The 19,243-nt window shown below is 38.9% G+C and overlaps 1 protein-coding gene across 7 annotated transcripts in view; it reads right to left on the bottom strand.

Moving 5' to 3' along the window:
* Window positions 1-653: 653 nt before the first annotated feature.
* The window catches only part of GDPD4 (glycerophosphodiester phosphodiesterase domain containing 4), a 138,886-nt gene continuing 120,296 nt past the window's right edge, over window positions 654-19,243 (bottom strand). For all 7 annotated transcript variants that reach the window (XM_059930731.1, XM_059930733.1, XM_059930737.1 and 4 more), the window contains 3 exons: window positions 18,856-18,938; window positions 18,034-18,086; window positions 654-1,426 (listed from right to left, as the gene is read on the bottom strand). In XM_059930731.1, coding sequence (XP_059786714.1) covers window positions 921-1,426; window positions 18,034-18,086; window positions 18,856-18,938 — 642 coding nt within the window. In that variant the 3' untranslated portion in view covers window positions 654-920. The remainder of the gene's footprint in view (window positions 1,427-18,033; window positions 18,087-18,855; window positions 18,939-19,243) is intronic.

Here is a 19,243-nt window from a genome sequence, read left to right as displayed (position 1 = left end):
GTCTGAATGAATTCATTTGGCAATTAATGATTTTCTGTCTGGTAATAGGTCTTAAACTTTCTTAACTTAAATAATTATTTAGTTCTTTATATGTATAAATAGTTAGATTTAACTTGACTTGATAATAACCTGATAATCTTGATGTGATAATCTTGACTAGATTATGTATACTAGATTAAATCTTATCTGAGGGAGTGGCAATATCCTATTCTTAGTGTCAGTCAAGAAGACAAGGTTCTAGAGCTTATGCCGAGGTTTGACTAATAACATATTTTAAAATAGTACATTTTTATCCCATTGCGCCACTTCTTGCACTTGGTATATCCCAGGCATTTCTTCTTTCAGATGCTCCAGTTTGATAAAGCTCTAGACACTTGTGGCTCTGATTTTTACTCAAGGCTAGAATCACTGAGTGGGCATGGGATTATGCCCATCACCCCACTGGGGAATCAGCCAACAACAAATGTTATCCCCACTTCATGCTGGATAACAATTTGTGTGTGGGATGAGATCTTTGCTGCCAACTCAAGCCCATGCCACCTCTCATTCTCTGACTCAGGATGGCATCACTTTGGCACTCATCCCCTAGTCTTTGTCACCCTGAATGACCACAGAGGGGTCCAAAGAATACACCATTTACCTTCTGAGTTCCTGAGAGGTTGCCTTTATTTACATGCTGATGTTCACCACAGATGAGATAAAACCTGTTAACACTCAGAGAACAACCAGCTCCAGCTCCAAGACTACAACAACTATTTTTCCCTTGCCTCTCCCCTTGAGATGCACTCTTTATAGAAAGACTAGACCAGAATGGTTTTCCTGAGAGCCTTAGTGGCTCTTCCGCACTCCTTTCTTGACTGCTCCACACCATCACTACCCTCAGGCGCAGAGAGGAAGAGGAAGAAGTGGGCAAGTTGTGGCTAATCCTTCTTTGAAGACAGCCTTAAGGAGGAGAAGGACAGGCTGGATGTGGTGGAAAACATAAAAGAGGATTCTTCTGAAGATTCAATACTGGGGGGCTTTTCAATTTGTTTTTCAGGATGAGGGATGTCTACGCAGGAAATTGTTTCATCTGCCTCTATGGCAGACAATGAAGTTTGCAAGGGGGTCTCTCTGGTCGACTCCCAGATGGGTGCTTGGGTGGGTTCAAAGGCCTTCATGGTGGGTACCAGTTGTCTAACGTCATCCTTGCCAGGCATTGGTGTCTTGATGGTTTTGCTGACTTGCTCTGGTTTGCTGGCTTTCTTCATGGGGACTACTGAAAAACAGCTAGGGTCTGGGTGTTTCCTTACACTCTTGGTTAAAGTTGGGTAGAGGGTTGCTTGAATCCAAGGGATTTCCATAACTCGGGCGGGAGGATCTATGGATATATGTGAAGGTTCTTGATTCTCACTTTTTCCAGTTCGGAGGCTTATACTCTGAGATTCTGTGGGATAGAAAAGACAAAAACACAGATTCCTCAGATGTCACTTCTCCAATCTTTGCCGGTCACGTGGTAAAACTGTAGTCATCTTTAAAATGTCAGCCTCTCACTTACCATCTCAGGTTCATTCCCCCTAGTTCTCTCCCTACCCAGGCTTTGGGCAGACTTTCCTATGGTCCTCAATTCATCAAGGTGCTGGAGTTTAAGAGAGACACTTCTCAACTCACTTTTTAGTTCTAGTAGGTTTTTTGTTTGACTCTTTAGAATTTTTAATGTAAATAATCATAAACTCAAATCAGGAGTTTTATTTCTTCCTTTATGCCTATTGCTTATCTTACTGAACTGGCTAGGATCTCCAACACAAGGTCAGATAGAAGTGGTGAGAGCAGATATCCTTGTTTTATTACTTTTTAAATTGAAATATAGTTGATTTACAAAGTTGTGTTAGTTTCTGGTGTACAGCAAAGAGATTCAGTTATATATATTCTTTTCATATTCTTTTCCATGATGGTTTATTAAAGGATATTGAATATATTTCCCTGTGCTATACAGTAGGACCTTGTTGTTTATCTATTTTATATATAGTAGTTTGTATCTGCTAATCCCAAACTACTAATGTATCCTTCCCCGGTCCCCTCCCTTTCCCCTTTGGTAACCATAATTTTGTTTTCTATGTCTGTGAGTCTGTTTCTGTTTCATAAATATGTTCATTTGTTTCATATTTTAGATTCCATATATAAATGATATCATTTCTGACTTAGTATGATAATCTCTAGGTCCAACCATGTTGCTGCAAATGGCATTATTTCATTCTTTTTAATGGTTGAGTAGTATTCCATTGTATATCACATCATATATATATATATATATATATATATATATATATATATATATATATATCATATGTTTATCCATTCATCTGTCAGTGGACATTTAAATTGCTCCCATGTCTTGGCTATTGTAAATTGTGCTGCTATAAACATTGGGGTGCATGTATCTTTTCAATTTAGAATTTTGTCCAGATATATGCCCAGTAGTGGGATTGCTGGGTCACATGGTAATTCTATCTTTAGTTTTTTAAGGAAACTCCATATTATTCTCCATAGTGGCTGTATCAATTTACATTCCCAGCAGTAGTGCAAGAGGGTTCCCTTCTCTCAACACCCTCTCCAGCATTTGTTATTTGTAGACTTTTTAATGATGGCCATTCTGATCAGTGTGAGGTGGTACCCTGTTGTAGTTTTGATTTGCATTTCTCTAATAATAAGTGATGCTGAGCATCTTTTCATGTGTCTACTGGCCATCTGCATGTCTTCTTTGGATAAATGTCTATTTAGGTCTTCTGCCCATTTTTTCATTGGGTTGTTCATTTTTTTGTTATTGAGTTGTACGCACTGTTTGTATATTTTGAAAATTAAGCCCTTGTTGGTTGCATATTTTGCAAATATTTTCTCCCAGCCTGTAGGGTGTCTTTTCGTTTTGTTTATGGTTTCCTTTGCTATGCAAAAGCTTATAAGTTTGATTAGGTCCCATTTGTTTATTTTTGCTTTTATTTCTTTGCCTTGGGAGACTAACCTAACAAAATACTGGTATGATATATGTCAGAGAATGTTTTGCCTATGTTCTCTTCTAGAGTTTTATGGTGTCATGTCTTACATTTAAGTCTTTAAGCCATTTTGAGTTTATTTTTGCATACGGTGAGAGGGTGTGTTCTAATTTCATTGATTTACATGTGGCTGTCCAGCTTTCCCAACACTGCTTGCTGAAGAGACTATCTTTTCTCCATTGTATACTGTTGCTTCCTTTGTCAAAGAGTAATTGATCACAGTTGTGTGGGTTTATTTCTGGGCTCTCTACTCTGTTCCATTGATCCATATGTCTGTTTTTATGCCAATACCATGCTGTTTCAATTACTGTAACTTTGTAGTATTGTCTGAAGTCTGGGAGGGTTATGCCTCTGACTTTGTTCTTTTTCCTCAGGATTGCTGTGATGATTCTGGGTCTTTTATAGTTCCATATAAATTTTAGGATTATTTGTTCTAGTTCTGTGAAAAATGTCATGGGTAATTTGATAGAGATCACATTAAATCTGTAGACTGCTTTGGGTAGTATGGCCATTTTAACAATACTAATTCTTCCAATCCAAGATCATGGGAAAATCTTTCCATTTCTTTGAATCCTCTTTAATTTCCTTTATTAATGTTTTATAGTTGTCAGCATATAAGCACTTTGCCTCCTTGGTCAGGTTTATTCCTAAGCTTTTTTTTTTTAATGCAATTTTAAAAGAAATTGGTTTTTTACTTTTCCTTTCTCATATTTCATTGTTAGTATAAAGAAATCCAACAGATTACTGTGTGTAAATCCTGTATCCTGCTACCTTGCTGAATTCGTTTATCAGTTCTAGTAGTTTTTGTGTGGTCTTTAGGGTTTTCTATATATAGTATCATGTCATCTGCATATAATGACCATTTTACCTCTTCTCTTCCAATTTGGAAACCTATTTTTCTTTTTCTTATCTGATTGCTGTGGCTAGGATTTGCAATACTATGTTGAATGGAAGTGGTGAGAGTGGGCATCCTTGTCTTGTTCTAGATTTTAGCGGGAAGGCTTTCAGCTTTCCACCATTGAGCATTGTGTTGGCTGTGGATTTGTCATAAATGGCTTTTATTATGTTGATATATATTTCCTCTATACCCACATTGGTAAGTTTTTTTAATCATGAATGGATGTTGAATTTTGTCAAATGCTTTTTCTGCATCTATTGAGATGATCATGTGTTTTTTTACTTTTCTTTTGTTGATGTGCTGTATCACATTAATTGATTTGCATTAAGTTGAACCATCCTTGTGACCATGGGATGAATGCAACTTGGTCGTTGTGTATGATCTTTTTCTATGTGCTGTTGGATTTGGTTTGCTAATATTTTCTTGAGAATTTTTGCATCTATATCCATCAAAGATATTGGCCTGTAATTTTCTTTTTTGGTAGTGTCTTTATCTGGTTTTGGTGTCAGGGTGATGGTGGCTTCATAGAATGACTTTGGGAGTGTTCCCTTTTGGAAGAGTTTGAGAAGGACTGATATAAGTTTTTCTTTGTAAGTTTGCTAGAATTCCCCAGTGAAGCCATCGGGTCCTGGGCTTTTGTTTGCAGGGAGTTTTTAAAAGTATAGATTCTATTTCACTTCTAGTGATCAGTCTGTTCAAACTGTGTATGTCATGTTGATTCAGTTTGGTGAGTTGTCTGTTTCTAGAAACTTGTCCATTTCTTGTAGGTTGTCCAATTTTTGGCATGTAATTGTTCATAGTATTCTCTTATTTTATTTTATTTTTTGTATGTCTGTTGTACTGGTTGTTATTGCTCCTTTCATTTTTTATTTTGTTTATTTGGGGCCTCTCTCTTTTCTTCTTGGTGAGTCTGGCTAGAGGTCTGTCGATTTTGTTTACCCTTTCATAAAAACCCAGCTGTTGGCTTTATTGATTTTTTTCTATTATTTTTTAATCTCTATTTTATTCATTTCCTCTCTGATCTTTATTATTTCCTTCCTTATGCTGACTTTAGGTTTTATTTCTTCTTTTTCTTTTAGGTGGTAGATAAGATTGTTTATTTGAGATTTTTTCTTGTTTTTTGAAGAAGGCCTGTATTGCTATGAATTTACCTCTAAGAACTGCTTTTGCTGCATCCCACAGATTTTGAATGGTTGTGTTTTCATTGTCATTTGCCTCAAGGTATTTTAAAAATTCTTCTTTGATTTCATTGTTGACCCATTGGTTTTTCAGTAGCATGTTGTTTAGTCTCCATGTAATTGTTTTTTCTCATTTCTTTTTCTGTGGTTGATTTCTATTTTCATGCCATTGTGGTCAGAAAAGATGCTTGAAATAATTTTTATCCTCTTAAATTCGTTGAGGCTTGTTTTTTGCCCTAGTATGTTGTCAATCCTAGAGAATGTTCCATGTGCACTCGAAAAGAATGTGTATTCTGGTTTTTTTGGATGTAATGTCCTGAAAATATCAATTGTTTAACTTTTCTATTGTATCATTTAAGATCTCTGTTGCTTACTGATTTTCTGTCTGGAAGATCTGTCCATTGATGTGAGTGGGGTGTTAAAGTCTTCTACTATTATTTTATTCTCATCAATTTCTCCCTTTATGTCTGTTAGTATTTGTTTTGTGTATTTTGGTGCTCCTATATTAGGTGTATATATATTAATGAGTTTAATATACTCTTAATGTATTGATCCTTTTATTATTATAGTGTTCTTCATTATCTTTCTTTATGGTCTTTGTTTTAAAGTCTATTTTGTCTGATATGAGTATTGCTACCCCCACTTTCTTATCACTTCTGTTTGCATGAAATATCTTTTTCCATCCCCTCACTTTCAATCCATATGTGTCCTTCACCCTAAAGTAGGTCTCTTGTAGGCAGCATATTACATGCTCTTGTTTTTATCCAATCTGCCACTCTTTGTCTATTGATTGGAGCATTTAGTCCATTGACATTTAAGCTAATTTTTGATAGATATGTATTTATTTCCATTTTAAATCTTGTTTTCCAGTTGATTTTGTATTTTTTCTCTGTTCATTTCTTTTTCTTTTGTTTTTCCTTTTGTGGTTTGGTGGTTTTCTTTCGTATTATGCTTATGTTCTCTTCTTTTTGGTTTTTATGAATCTATTGTATACTTTTTATTTGTAGTTACACTGTTTTTCAAGTATGTTAACCCATTAGTATATCTACTTGCTTTAAACTGGTAGTCACATAGGCTGAAACATAGTTTTTAAAAATCTACATTTTTGTACTCTCCTCTCCCACTTTTAATGATTTTGATGTCCTCTTTTACATCTTTTTATTCTTTTGCTGTTCATTGTAGTTATCATCACTTTCCCGAAATTTTTTTTTAACCTGTGTACTGGCTTAAGTGATTTACTTTCCAAATGTGATTTTCTCTTTCACGTAGATTCTTGCTTCTTTTCTATTTAGAGAAAACCTTTCAATATTTCTTTTAGAATAAGTTTAGTATTGCTGTATTCTTTTAGTTTTTGCTTGTCTGAGAAATTCTTTCTCTCTTTCTATTCTAAATGATAATCTTGCTGGGTAGAGTATCCTAGGTTGCAGGTTTTTCCCTTTCAGGACTTTGAATATATCTTGCCACTCTCTTCTTGGTCTGCAGTGTTTCTATAGAGAAATCAGCTGATAGCCTTGTGGGGAGTTCCCTTGTAATTAACTCTTTGTTTTTCTCTTGCTGCCTTTAGAATCTTCTCTTTATCTTTAACTTTTGCAAATTTTTTTTAAATAAATTTATTTATTTATTTATTTTTGGCTGCGTTGGTTCTTCATTTCTGTGTGAGGGCTTTCTCCAGTTGTGGCGAGCGGGGGCCACTCTTCATCGCGGTGCACGGGCCTCTCACTGTCACGGCCTCTCGTTGCGGAGCAGGCTCCAGACGTGCAGGCTCAGTAGTTGTGGCGCACAGGCTTAGTTGCTCCGTGGCATGTGGGATCTTCCCGGACCAGGGCTCGAACCCGTGTCCCCTGCATCGGCAGGCAGACTCTCCAACCACTGCGTCACCAGGGAAGCCCAACTTTTGCAATTTTAATAATAATATGTCTTGGTGTAGGTCTGTTTGAGTTCATCTTGTTTGGGACGTTCTGTGCTTCCTGTACCTGGATACGTGTTTCCTTCTTTAGGTTTGGGACGTCTTCAGCCATAATTTCTTCAAATACATTTTTGATTCCCCTTTCTCTTTCTTCTCCATTTGGGATTCCTATTACGTGTAGATTGGCACCTTTTACATTACCCCATACACCTCATATATTGCTTTCTTTTTTTTTTTCATTTGTCTCTTTTGTCTGCTGTTCCGATTGGGTGATTTCCATTGTTCTATCTTCCAGATCATTTATTCATGCTTCTGCATTATTTAGTTTGCTTTTTATTGCCTTTTGCTCAGCTTTTGTCTTGGTAAATGAGTTTTCTAATTTTAACTGCTTCCTTTTTACAGTTACTTTTTACAGTAATCTGCATTTCTATCAATAGGCCTTCTTAATTCCTTCAGTATTTTTATTACCTCCTTTTTGAACTTGGGATCTGGTAAACTGGAGATATCTATTTCATTGTTTGTCCTTTCAGGCGAATTTTCTTGATTGTTTAATTGTGAGTGGTTCCTCTGCTTCTTCATTTTACTCATATTTTTCTGACCCTATGAGTTTCAGAGAAACAGTTATCTACTGTGGTTTTAAATGGCTGTTTTTATGTGGGAGTATCCCTTTGTTGCCTCCATGTGTCTAATATTTTTGGTGTGAGGGCTGTTTTCAGTATGGACGCCTGCCTCATCTTTCCTCAGTGTTTGCTGGCTGTTATCCCCTTAATAGAGAGTGTAATTATTGTTGGGGTGACCAGAGCCTGCAAGGGATGTTGAGCAGGGCCTCTTCTTTGCTCTTTAGTTGTCATAGCCCTGTTGGGCACAGGGTCTACTCCCCAGTTGTTGGAGAAGACACCCTCATATCCGTTTCTGAACTGCAGCATGAGGTAGGTGGGGCTGGAGTGCTCCTGCTGGGAGAGGATCCACTGAGTATTCCTCCACAGGAGCTGTGTATATTAAGTCCCCTACATACAAACCTTCAAGTTGCAAACTTTCAAAGATGCAAACATGCATTTTCATGTCCAATCACATAAGTTAGTTCACGCGTCTGGTGTACATTGTCATGTTCGTGCATCCTCTACAAGTTGTTGTGCTTTTGTGTACTTTACTGTACAGTACTGTATACAGTATAGTAGTACAGTATCTTTATTTCAAGCCCAGGATGTCCGGAAGCAAGCGTAAATGCAGCAGTGATGTAGCTTATACTGCTAAGATGTGCCAAGTGATAACGATGGAAACAAAAGTGAAAATAATTGAGAGAGTGGAGTGAGGCGAAAAGATGGTAGCCGTCCTTGTTCTTATAACATGAATCATTCAACCATCAGCATGATTCTAAAGAACAAGGACAAGATCACGGAACATGTGAAGTCTTCTGTGCCAATAATGTCAACAATAATATCAAAGAAGAGTGGAAAAAATGGAGGAGATGGAGAAACTTCTCAGTGTGTGAATGCAGGATCAGCATTAGTGTCGAGTCCCCCTCAGCTTAATGTTGATTCAAGAGAAAGCTAAAAGCCTTTTATGAAGACTTGAAGAAGAAACATGGTGAAGAATCAGAGGATGCCAGCCATGGCTGGTTTCATTGGTTCAAGGCTAGAGCCAAACTTCACAATGTAAAAGTAAGTGGCAAGGCAGTGAATGCAGATACAGTAGCTGCCTGGGAATTTCCTGAAATGCTTTGAGAAATTATTGATGAAGGCATGTATTTACCCGAGCAGGTTTTTAATGTAGATGAGACAGGACTGTACTGGAAGAGGATGCCAGACTGAAGTTACATCAGTAAGGAGGAAAAGTTGATGCCAGGCTATAAAGCAGCAAAGGACAGGCTAACTCTGTTGTTGTGTAGCAATACTTCCAGCAGTATGAAGCTGAAGCCCCTCTTAGTTTATCATTCAGAGAACTCAAGAGCCCTTTAAACATAGGCAAGGGCTCTTTTCCTATTGTGTGGAAGAGTAACCCCAAAGCCTGGGTTACATAGACCATTTTCCAGGACTGGATTTTCCACCACTTTATCCCAGAGGGAGAGAAATATTGCTTGGAGAAGGACGTCAACATTCTTTTGCTGCTGGACAGTGCTCCAGGCCACCCCCCATTCACGGACAACTTTCATCCCAAAGTAGTGCTTCCGCCACCAAATACTACATTGCTCTTCCAACCTATGGACCAGGGAGTTACAGCGATTTTCAAGAAATATTATTTCTGTCACACATTTTGTCAGGCAGTAAAAGTGAGTGACAAATCAGGAAAAACCTTGTGACAATTTTGAAAGGACTATAACATCTACAAGCCCACAAAAAACATTGACTTTGCTTGGCGTGAGGTTATGGCCATCACCATGAATGGGGTACAGAAGAACCTTTGCCCGCAGTTTGTTCACAATTTTCATGGATTTGAGAATGTGGATGAGGAGTTCAAAGAGGTCTTCAGCAACTTAGTGACCCTCAGCAAGAAGCTGGAGCTAGATCTGCAAGAGGACAACTTCACTGAACTCCTTGCTGTGCAACATGAGGAGCTTACTAATGAAGACCTGACAGAATTGGAGGCCCATAGAAAGGACGAAGACAGACAAGAGGAAGAAGAAGTAACTGAAGAACCAGAGATTCATGACGCAGGAAATGGCAAAGGGATTTTCTTTATTTGAGGAGGCACTGTTAGTTTTTGAGGCACAGGACCAGAATGTAGAACAGTACTCAAAGGTTGCAGCAGCCGTTCAGAATGCAATCCAGTGCTACTGTGTCATCTATGACAAGAAAAAAACAGCTACTACCCAGACATCACTGGATCATTTTTTCAAGAGGGTAGATAGAATTGAATCCAGCAATGAACTAGAACCTGTGCCATCAACGTCAGGCATCAGTGAAATTGCAGCTTGCCCTCCATCTCCTATTGCTGATGATCCTTCAGCTCTACCATCTCCCACCTCCTCTCCCTCTTCCAGTCAGTAACTCTTCTTGCCTGTTCATGTGATGCCAGCCCCTGTATGCCAGCTGTTGTACTGTACTACTGTACATTTCAAGGTACTGCACTGTAAGATTAAAAATGTTTATTTTTGTGTTTTTTTTTTTTGTAAAGGTTAGAAAGGCTTTTTTTTTGATAAATTTATTTATTTTATTTATTTTATTTTTGGCTGTGTTGGGTCTTCATTGCTGTGCATGGGCTTTCTCTAGTTGCAGCAAGCAGGGGCTACTCTTCCTTGCAGTGCGTGGGTTTCTCATTGTGGTGGCTTCTCTTTTTTTCAGAGCACAGCCTCTAGGCACGGAGGCTTCAGTAGTTGTGGCTCGCGGGCTCTAGAGTGCAGGCTCAGTAGTTGCGGTGCTGGGGCTTAGTTGCTCCACGGCATGTGGGATCTTCCAGACCAGGGCTCGAACCTGTGTCCCCTGCATTGGCAGGCGGATTCTTAACCACTGCGCCACCAGGGAAGCCCTTGTTTGTTTTTTATGTATTATTTGTGTGAAAAGTTATTATAAACCTATTACAGTATAGTGCTATATAGCCGACTGTGTTAGTTGGTTTCCTAGGCTAACTTTGTCGGACTTATGAACAAATTGGACTTAACGAACGCACTCTCGGAACGGAACTCATTCGTATGTAGGGGACTTACTGTACTGGGAAGTGCACTCTGTGGTGTCACCTGTCACCCATACACTGTTTTGGGCACTGCCCTCAGCCCGGACTCAACCATGGGAATTCAGGCAATCAGCCCGGGTGTCCCTCAGGCACTGTACTCACAAAGCCTCTAGCGCAGATCTGTTGGCACAGAACCACTGAAGTCAGGCACGGAGACTGCCATAGTCACGCACCTGGTCCCACCATTGGAGCTACTGAGTCAGTCCAAACCTTGGCCCCGCCTCAGTGTGCTTGCACGGCAAAGCCTGCAGCCACTATAGCCGGACCCGCTCCAGCCACAGGAACACAAGTAATCTGCTTGGATATCCCAGACAAACTGAGTTTACATAGCTACGTGTGTCGCATAAGTCCCTGGGTTGCACAACCACTGCACACTCAGATTTCAGTCCTGCTTCTGAAGTCGCTCAGCCTCTGGGGATCAGCTGGAATTTCAACCCCACCTCCACTTATGGGCAACCCGCCAGCGCTTGCGTGCTCCCAGAGCTCATAGAGATGGAGCCACTCCTGCTGTGAGCATGTTGAGTAAAGCTGCTATGGCGGGGCCCATCCCACTCTTCGTGCACATTAACAGTGGGGCTTCAGTGGCAGAGCCCTGCCTGCTGTGAGCACGCTGAGAATGAGGCTGCTATGGTGAGCCTCACCCCTCCCTTCGCGCATGCGTGTTAACAATGGGGCTTCAATGGTGGACCTGGGCTCCTTCCTGCACACACCCCCAGTTGCAGCTTGGACCACACTCCAGCCCCTTCAGGCTGTCTCCATGCAGCCAATCCATCTTCTCTCTGGGTCTGTCCTCTGAATCCCAAGCTTCAGCACCCAGCACCCCACACACACCAGCAGACATGTGTCTCAGGCTAGGGAGTGCAGGGAGGCGGCCAGACCCTCTGTGCTGGTCTTTCTCTGTTCTGCCTGCTGCAAACTGGCTGCTGCACTCTCCTCCAAGCCTCTGGAGCTCTCTTTCTGTTCTACCTGACATCCCCACCAGTGAAAGCGCTTTCCAGTGTGAGGGAACCTTTCCTCTTTCACAGCTCCCTCCCAGGGCACAGGTCCCACCCCAATTCCATTTTTTTTTCTTTCCTCTTACCCAGTTATGTGGTGATCTTTTTTGCAATTTTGGTTTTATGAGATCTTCTGCCAGCATTCAGCAAGTATTCTGGGAGAACTGTTCCACATGTAAATGTATTTTTGATGTATTTGTGGGAGGAGGTGAGCTCCCCATCTTCCTATTCCACCATCTTGATCAGGCTCCCCTTTTTTATTTCTGATCTTAGAGGGAAAATATTCATTGTTTCACGATTAAAATGATACTGGCTGTAGGTTTTCTGTAAATATTTTCCATCAGATTGAGGAAGTCTCATTCTATTCCTAGTTTGCCCAGAGCTTTGATCATAAATGGGTGTTGATTCTTGCCAAATATGCTTTTTCTACTTTATTTTGTTAATATGGTGGATTATAATGATTAATTTTCAAATGACATATTCATCTTGCACTGTTGGGATAAACCCCACTTACTCAAGATGCATTATCCTTTTTATATACTGATAGATTCAATTTGCTAATATTTTGTTCAGGATTTTTGTCTAAGTTCATGAATGATATTGATCTGTATACTTAGTACTTGTAACATCTTTGTCAGGTTTTATATGAGTGTATTGCTGACCTCAAAGAATCAGCTGGGAAGTGTTCCTTCCTCTTCTTTTTCTGAGTTGGTATGGGATTTCCTTCCTTCCTTCCCTCCTCCCTTCCTTCCTTCCCTCCTTCCTTCCTTCCTTCTTTCCTTCCTTCCTTCCTTTTTATTTCTTAAATATTTGATCAACCAGTGAAACTCTTTGGCCCTGGACTTTTCTTTATGGTGAAGTTTTTGATATACAAATTTGACTCCGACAGATAGTAGGCTATTACAAATTTATGTATCTTCTCTCAATTCTAGTAAGTTTTGTATTTCAAAGAATTTCTCTACTTCAAGTTGTCAAATATGATGGCATAAAAATGTTCATAATATTCCTTTTTATGTCTAGGATCTGGAGTGATATTTCCTCTTTCATTCATCATTTATCATATTGGCAATCAAACTCTCTCTCTTGCTAAAAGTTTATCAATTTTATTTATCTTTTCAAGAACCAACTTTTCATTTTCTCTCTGTTTGTATCTTTTCTATTTCGTTGATTCCTGCTGTCTTTAGTGTTTCCTTCCTTTTACTTAGAGAAAAATTTACTTTTCTTTTTCTAGATTCTTAAGGCAGAAAATTAATCAATATTAAAGCAATCTTCCCTCTAACATTTAAAGTTAGAAATGTCCCTCTAAGTCCTGCTTTAGCTGTACCCCACAAATTTTGTTGTTGTATATGCATTATCCTTTAGTTTGAAATATTTTCCAGCTTCCCTTGTGATTTATTCCTTGGTCAATGGGGTTTTAAGAAATACACTAATTTCCAGCATCTAGAGGCTTATCTAGATATCTTATTCATGTTTGTTTCTAATTTAATTTTGCTGTGGTCACAGAACATACTCTGTAAGATTTCAGTCTTCTGAAATTCATCTATTGATGATACTTTTCACACTTTTTTATTTTATGCATTCCTTAACTAATTATTGTAATTTTAATTATTTTTACTACTTTTGTCTTTTAACCTTCATGCTTGCTTTATAAGTGATTGATCCCCTATCTTTATTATATATTTACATCTTCCAGTGAGATTTTAATTTTTGTATGTTTTCTTATTATCAATTAGTGCCATTTCTTTTCAGTTTAAAGAAGTCCCTTTAATATTTCATGTAGAATCAGTGTAGTGGTGATAAACTCCTTTAGTTTTTGCTTATCTTGGAAACTCTTAATCTCTCCTTCATTTCTGAATGATAAACTTGCTGGGTAGAGAGTTCTTGGTGGGATTTTTTTTCCTTTCAGCACTTTGAATATGTCACACGACTCCTTTATTGCCTCAAGTTATTTTTCTCTTGCTGCTTTAAGGATTCCCTCTTTATCCTTAACTTTTACCATTTTAATTGTAATGTGTTGTATGTGTGTCTCTTTGGGTTCATCTTATTTGGAGTTCTCTGGGATTCCTGGACCCAGATATCTGTTTCCTTCCCCAGATTAGGAAATTTTTTAGTCACTATTTCTTCAAATAATTTTTCTGGCCCTTTCTCTCTCTCTTCTCCTTCTGAGACCCATATAATGCAAATGTTATTCCACATGACGTTTTCCCAAAGGTTCCATATGATAGCTTCACTTTTTAAAATTCCTTCTTCATTTTGCTGCTCTGTCTGGGGGAGTTCCACTATTCTATCTTTTAGCTTGCTCATTCGTTTTTCCACCTCATCTACTCTGCTGTTGAAGCTGCTAGTGTATTTTTTCAATTCAGTCATAACTTCTGTTTGGTACTATCTTATATTTTTTATCTCATTGTGAAAGTTCTCACTATGTTCATCCTTTCCTTTCCTGAGTTTGATGAGCATATTTATGACCATTACATTAAAGTCTATCAGGTAGATTGCTTATCTCAGTTTCCTTTAGTTGTTTTTCTGAGCTTTCTGTCTTGTTCGTTTGATTAGACCATATTCCTCTCTCTCCTCATTTTGCCTAATTCTCTGTTTCTTTCTATGTATTAGGTAAATCAGCTGTCTCTCCCAGGCTGTTGTATAGATTCTCATGTAGTCTATTTGGGGAAATATGCCATGTACACTTGAAAATATTGTATATTCTGCAGTTGTTGGGTAAAATGTTATATGTCAATTAGGTCAAGGTGGCTGAAAGTGTTGTTCAGACTTCTATATTCTTTCTTGTTTTATTTTTTGTGTTTAATTGTTCTTTCAAGTACTGAGTAAAGAATGTTAAAATCTCCAACTATGATCTCTCTTTCAGTTGTTGTCTAACATGTTTTGAAACTCTGTTATTAACTGAACACAGAGTTCAGTTAACTGAAAACAGAGTTATATTAACTGAAAACAGACTTATAACTATAATGCCTTCCTGATATACTGACCTTTTCATCATTATGAAATCTATCTCTGTTTCCAGTAATGTTCCATGTTTTGAAGTTTCTTTTTTCAGAAAATATTTTTATGTTTATTGTTTGCATGGCATATCATTGTCCCATCCTTTCACTTTGTAATCTACTTGTACCTTTGTATTTGAAGTATTTCTTTTGTAGACAGCATATGGTTGGGTCTTGCTTTTTTCTATCTAGTCTGACAATCTCTACTTTTGATTTGAGTATTTGATCCATTTATATTTAATGTAATTAATTAAATGGTTGAATTAATGGTGACCATGTTTCAACTTGTCTTCTATTTGTTTTGTCTGTTATTTTGCCTCCTTTGTCCTTTTCTCTCTGAATCCATCTACTATAAAGAGAGATTCTCTTGCTGGCATTGAAGAAAAACCTGCCACATTGTGAGTGGGCCAAATGGCTAGGACTGGATATGGTTTCTAAACTCAAATCAAAACCCAGTCAACAGTGATCACAAAAAAAGGGGCATTTCAGCTCCTTTGAGGAACTAAATTCTGCCAACAACCAGTGATCTTGGAGACTCTAAGTCTCAGAAGAGATTGCTGCCCAGGCCAACACCTCAATGTTAGCCTGGAGAGACTCTATGCAGAGGAACTAACAAACCCATGCCTCCACCCCTGACCCACACAAACTGTGAGATGATAAATTTGTGTTGCATTGAGCTGCTAAATTTGTGGTAATTTTTTCTATAGCAATAAAAAACTAACACATACGGTAATAGAATCTATCCAAAATGAAGCAAAGAAATTAAATAGGCTAAAAATAAACATGAACAGAGTTTCAGTCACTTATAGGATAAAATGAAACTGTCTAACATCTATGTAATTGGAATCCCAGAAAGAAGGTAGAGGCAAAAAAATTTGAAAAATAAAGACTGAAAATTTATCCAGTTTGATAAAAATTATACTGTGACTGATCTAAGTAGCTCAAAAAACTCCAAGCAGGATGGACACACACACACACAAACACACTCACTCACTCACTTATATACACACTCATATACAACAAGATAAACTATAATCAAATTACTGAAAACCAGTAATAAGAGAAACAATCTTAAAAAGCAGCCAGAGAAAAAGGACATATTACAAGTAAAGGAACAATGATTTTTTTAAAAAAATGGAAGATCTTTTTGGAAGACTTTTCATAAGAAACTATATGAGACAGAAGACAAAGGATCAACTTCTTTAAAGGTCTGAAAAATATATCCTAAAGCTAGAGAGGTGATAAAGCATTCCAGTGGCAGCAGTAGGTGCAGCAGTACATGCCCATCTTGGAGATGGTCATGGTACAAGATGTGACACTATGCTTAGTGTTCAAGGCTCTATTCTCCCCAAACTGAATGGATCTGGACGGTGGTTTTGGCTTCTTTCCAGTCTTCCTTGTTCCTTGCCTGATTCCAAACTTGGCCCACCCCTTCTAGGTATCTCTTGGAGGTACTCAAACAGCCTTTTCATGCATTTACTTAGTTCAGGCAAAATTGGTTTCTCTAATTGGGCAACTAAAAAATCTTAAAAACAGGAAAAATTCTTAATTTATTTCCTACTTACCTTACTCTCTTATCATCATTCAACACAGTTTGAAGTTGGGGTCAAGTTAACTCAGTACTTTTCTAAGGCATTATAGCCTTGTCTTTTATCCTAATTTAAACAGCTCTTTGAGCTTTCCTTTAAAATTCCTCTCCCGTTCATACTTTCCTCAACATTCCCATATTCTTTTCATTTCTTCACTGGATTACTGTTTTGGGCTAAATTGTGTGTCCCACATTCATATGTTGACGCCATAACCTCCAGTACCTCAAAATCTGCCTGTATATGGAAACTGGGCCTTTAAAGAGGTGATTAAAACGAGGCCATTGGGGTTGGCCCTGATCCAGTCTGACTAGAGTAGAGAAAATTTGGACACACAGAGAGACACGGGGCAGGGGTGGGTAGAGGTGTGTGCACAGAAAAAAGGCTGTGTCAGGAAACAGAAGAAAGTGGCTATCTGCTAGCCAAGAAGAGCGGCCTCAGTAGAAACCAAACGTGCTGACACAATGATCTTGCACCTCTAGCCTCCAGAACTGTGCGAAAATCAATTTCTGTGTTTTAGCCACCCAGTCCATGGTATTTTGTTATGGCAGCCCTAGTTTACTAATAAAACTACTAAAAATCATAAGGGAGCTGGAACATAGCCTTCAGACTTCCTAACAGCCAGCAGAGTGATCTAAAAATCCACGTAACTCAGCGTTATTTGAGATCTCTCTGTCCCTTAAGAGATTTCAGTGAGCTTGGTTTAAACCTTCAGTTTCACAGAATGAAAGTCCATTTCCTTTCATTTAATTTATTCAAATTTCTGAACTTATTTTTTCATGGTCCCTTTGGATCCATCACTGCAACTCTAAGTAATGTATGAGTTTAACCCTCTGCCAGCTGGTACATGGCATCTCATGATCTTCACCACTGTCCACAAGAAATTAAATTAATTCATGATTTTGTGACTGTATCAACTTTACTTAAGGCTCCAAGAGCTATGGGAGGAAACTGTATCTTGTACTGCACAGTCCTCTGCTTCCTAACTGGTTTTCCCTTTGACATTGCACTGGCTTCCCAAACCAGTAACTCACTGTGTGATTATACCCACAACCACCTGAATAATAAACTCTAGTTTCCATTCCCTTACTGGACCTATCTCACTTAGCCTCTGAGTATTCTGCTGAATAATAAGTTATTCTGCTATTCCATCCCTTTACTCAGAAGTCTACACAAGCTCCCTTGTTTGAAATTCATTTGCCATCTCCTGATTGCTTATATGCAGAGCCTAGACTCTATTCCAGCATTCCCCCTCCACAGTTTTCTCCCTCCACCTTCCAATATACATCACCCACAACTGAAGCCACATAAAGCACATTCAGCCCTGATAAGCATGGCACCTTCTCTGTCCTGGACCTAGGTGCCTAGCCTAATGGTATCAATTGCTATGCCTTTGCCTGCTTCGTCACTGCTCTCTGTGGGCCAGAACCTCTGTTCTCTTGTGTCACCCTACATAGACGGCTTTCAGTTACTTCAGTCTCTCTCACAGTGCCTGGCGCAAAGTAGGTACTCAATAACTATGTGATGAATGAATATATCAACAAGTGAACAAAAAATACCCGTGTTCAAAATCTTCCAAGGAGTCTCATTGTTTAGAGGATAACGTCCACAAAGAATCCTGATGCCAAGGGCCCTCCAGAAATGTGCCCAGCCTCTTTGTCCCAACTTCTCACTGGTCCCCACTCTTTCAACTCTTGTCGAAAACATTAAAGGCAGGCCCTGTATCCTGGAGGCAATGGGTAGGGATGAAGAGAGTGGGCTAGGCCTCTGATTTACCTGTGTGAATGCCGGTGCTCTTGAGTAATTTTTCTTTTTGGCTCTCTCTCCACCTGGAAGGAAGCAGACTATCCATGAGCCTCATAGACCTCTTCCAAAATAGGCCATAATTCGAGGCAGTGGCCAGAAAAGAACATTATCCAGTCAAATTCTACCTTAAGCAAAGGGTCTGTAGTTTCCCCCTTTAAAGGAGAACTCAAATGAGGAAATGATGGGCATGATGAGGTCTAAACAACCATGGTCTCTTCTAGCTAAAATTCTTCTACCAGATGTCCCCTCTCCCACCCTGAACCTTGCAATCTTGAAGCATTTTCCCTCAAGAATTCTCAAATGTTATTTTCTTGGACAGATAAAAAGACTATGGTCTGGAAAGGGGCAGTGATTTTCCCAGGGTCACCCAGAAACTAAGGGCAAAGCCAGGACTAAAATCCAGGCTTTCCAGAGTGTGAACTTGCTCTTTACACAGCACTCTGCATGTCCAATTTTGTGGAAGGTGAAGACAATTGTTCTGAACAACCTTCAACCCCTGTCCTCTCCCAACTGATCCACACCAAAAAACAGTAGTAACAGGCTTTGATTAAGCTTTAGTGAGAGTCCTTATTCTTAGAATATGGTCTCATTTTGAGGAGGTAGAAGGGGTGTGAGGAGCTGCAAGCAGCATGAGAAGAAATGGGAGGTTCAGATGATAAAACCCTGTCTCCCTGAGAATTTGCCATATAGAATTATGGGGAAAATGTAACTGTTTTTCCTCAAATTTCCATAAGGACCATTTATATTTTTATTTTGGGAAAAAATCATTTAAAATTACAAATATATGCTTACCAATGAAAATAAAATACGGCAACAATGAAAACTGCAGAAACACAATCCATGAGAATCCACATGAACTTATAGTAACTTGGTGTCTGCAAAACAGAAAATAGTTAAAGGATTTACAGCTAGAAGGAATTTTAGATCATGTAGGCCAGATCCCTTGCTTGGCTGCCAGGGACAGAGAGGGGGCAGACCAGGCAGAGGAACCTTGATTGATGGGGTTGGTCTCAAACACAGAGAGTACCTGCTGCTATCCTAACAATACCCCCTTACATGTGCCAAAGGCTCTACAAAGGATAAAATACTTCACACACTTCTCCCTGAAGCCTCAAGATAGGTGTTTGAGGGAGTCCCAGAGCAAGTCTATTCTGGACCCAGGACTACAGCCCAAGTTTCT

Source organism: Balaenoptera ricei, chromosome 8, assembly GCF_028023285.1.
Source record: "Balaenoptera ricei isolate mBalRic1 chromosome 8, mBalRic1.hap2, whole genome shotgun sequence".
In the NCBI taxonomy this organism is placed as follows: domain Eukaryota; kingdom Metazoa; phylum Chordata; class Mammalia; order Artiodactyla; family Balaenopteridae; genus Balaenoptera; species Balaenoptera ricei.
The sequence above is the reverse complement of the archived record's forward strand: the minus strand, read 5'-3'. Positions and strand labels throughout refer to the sequence as shown.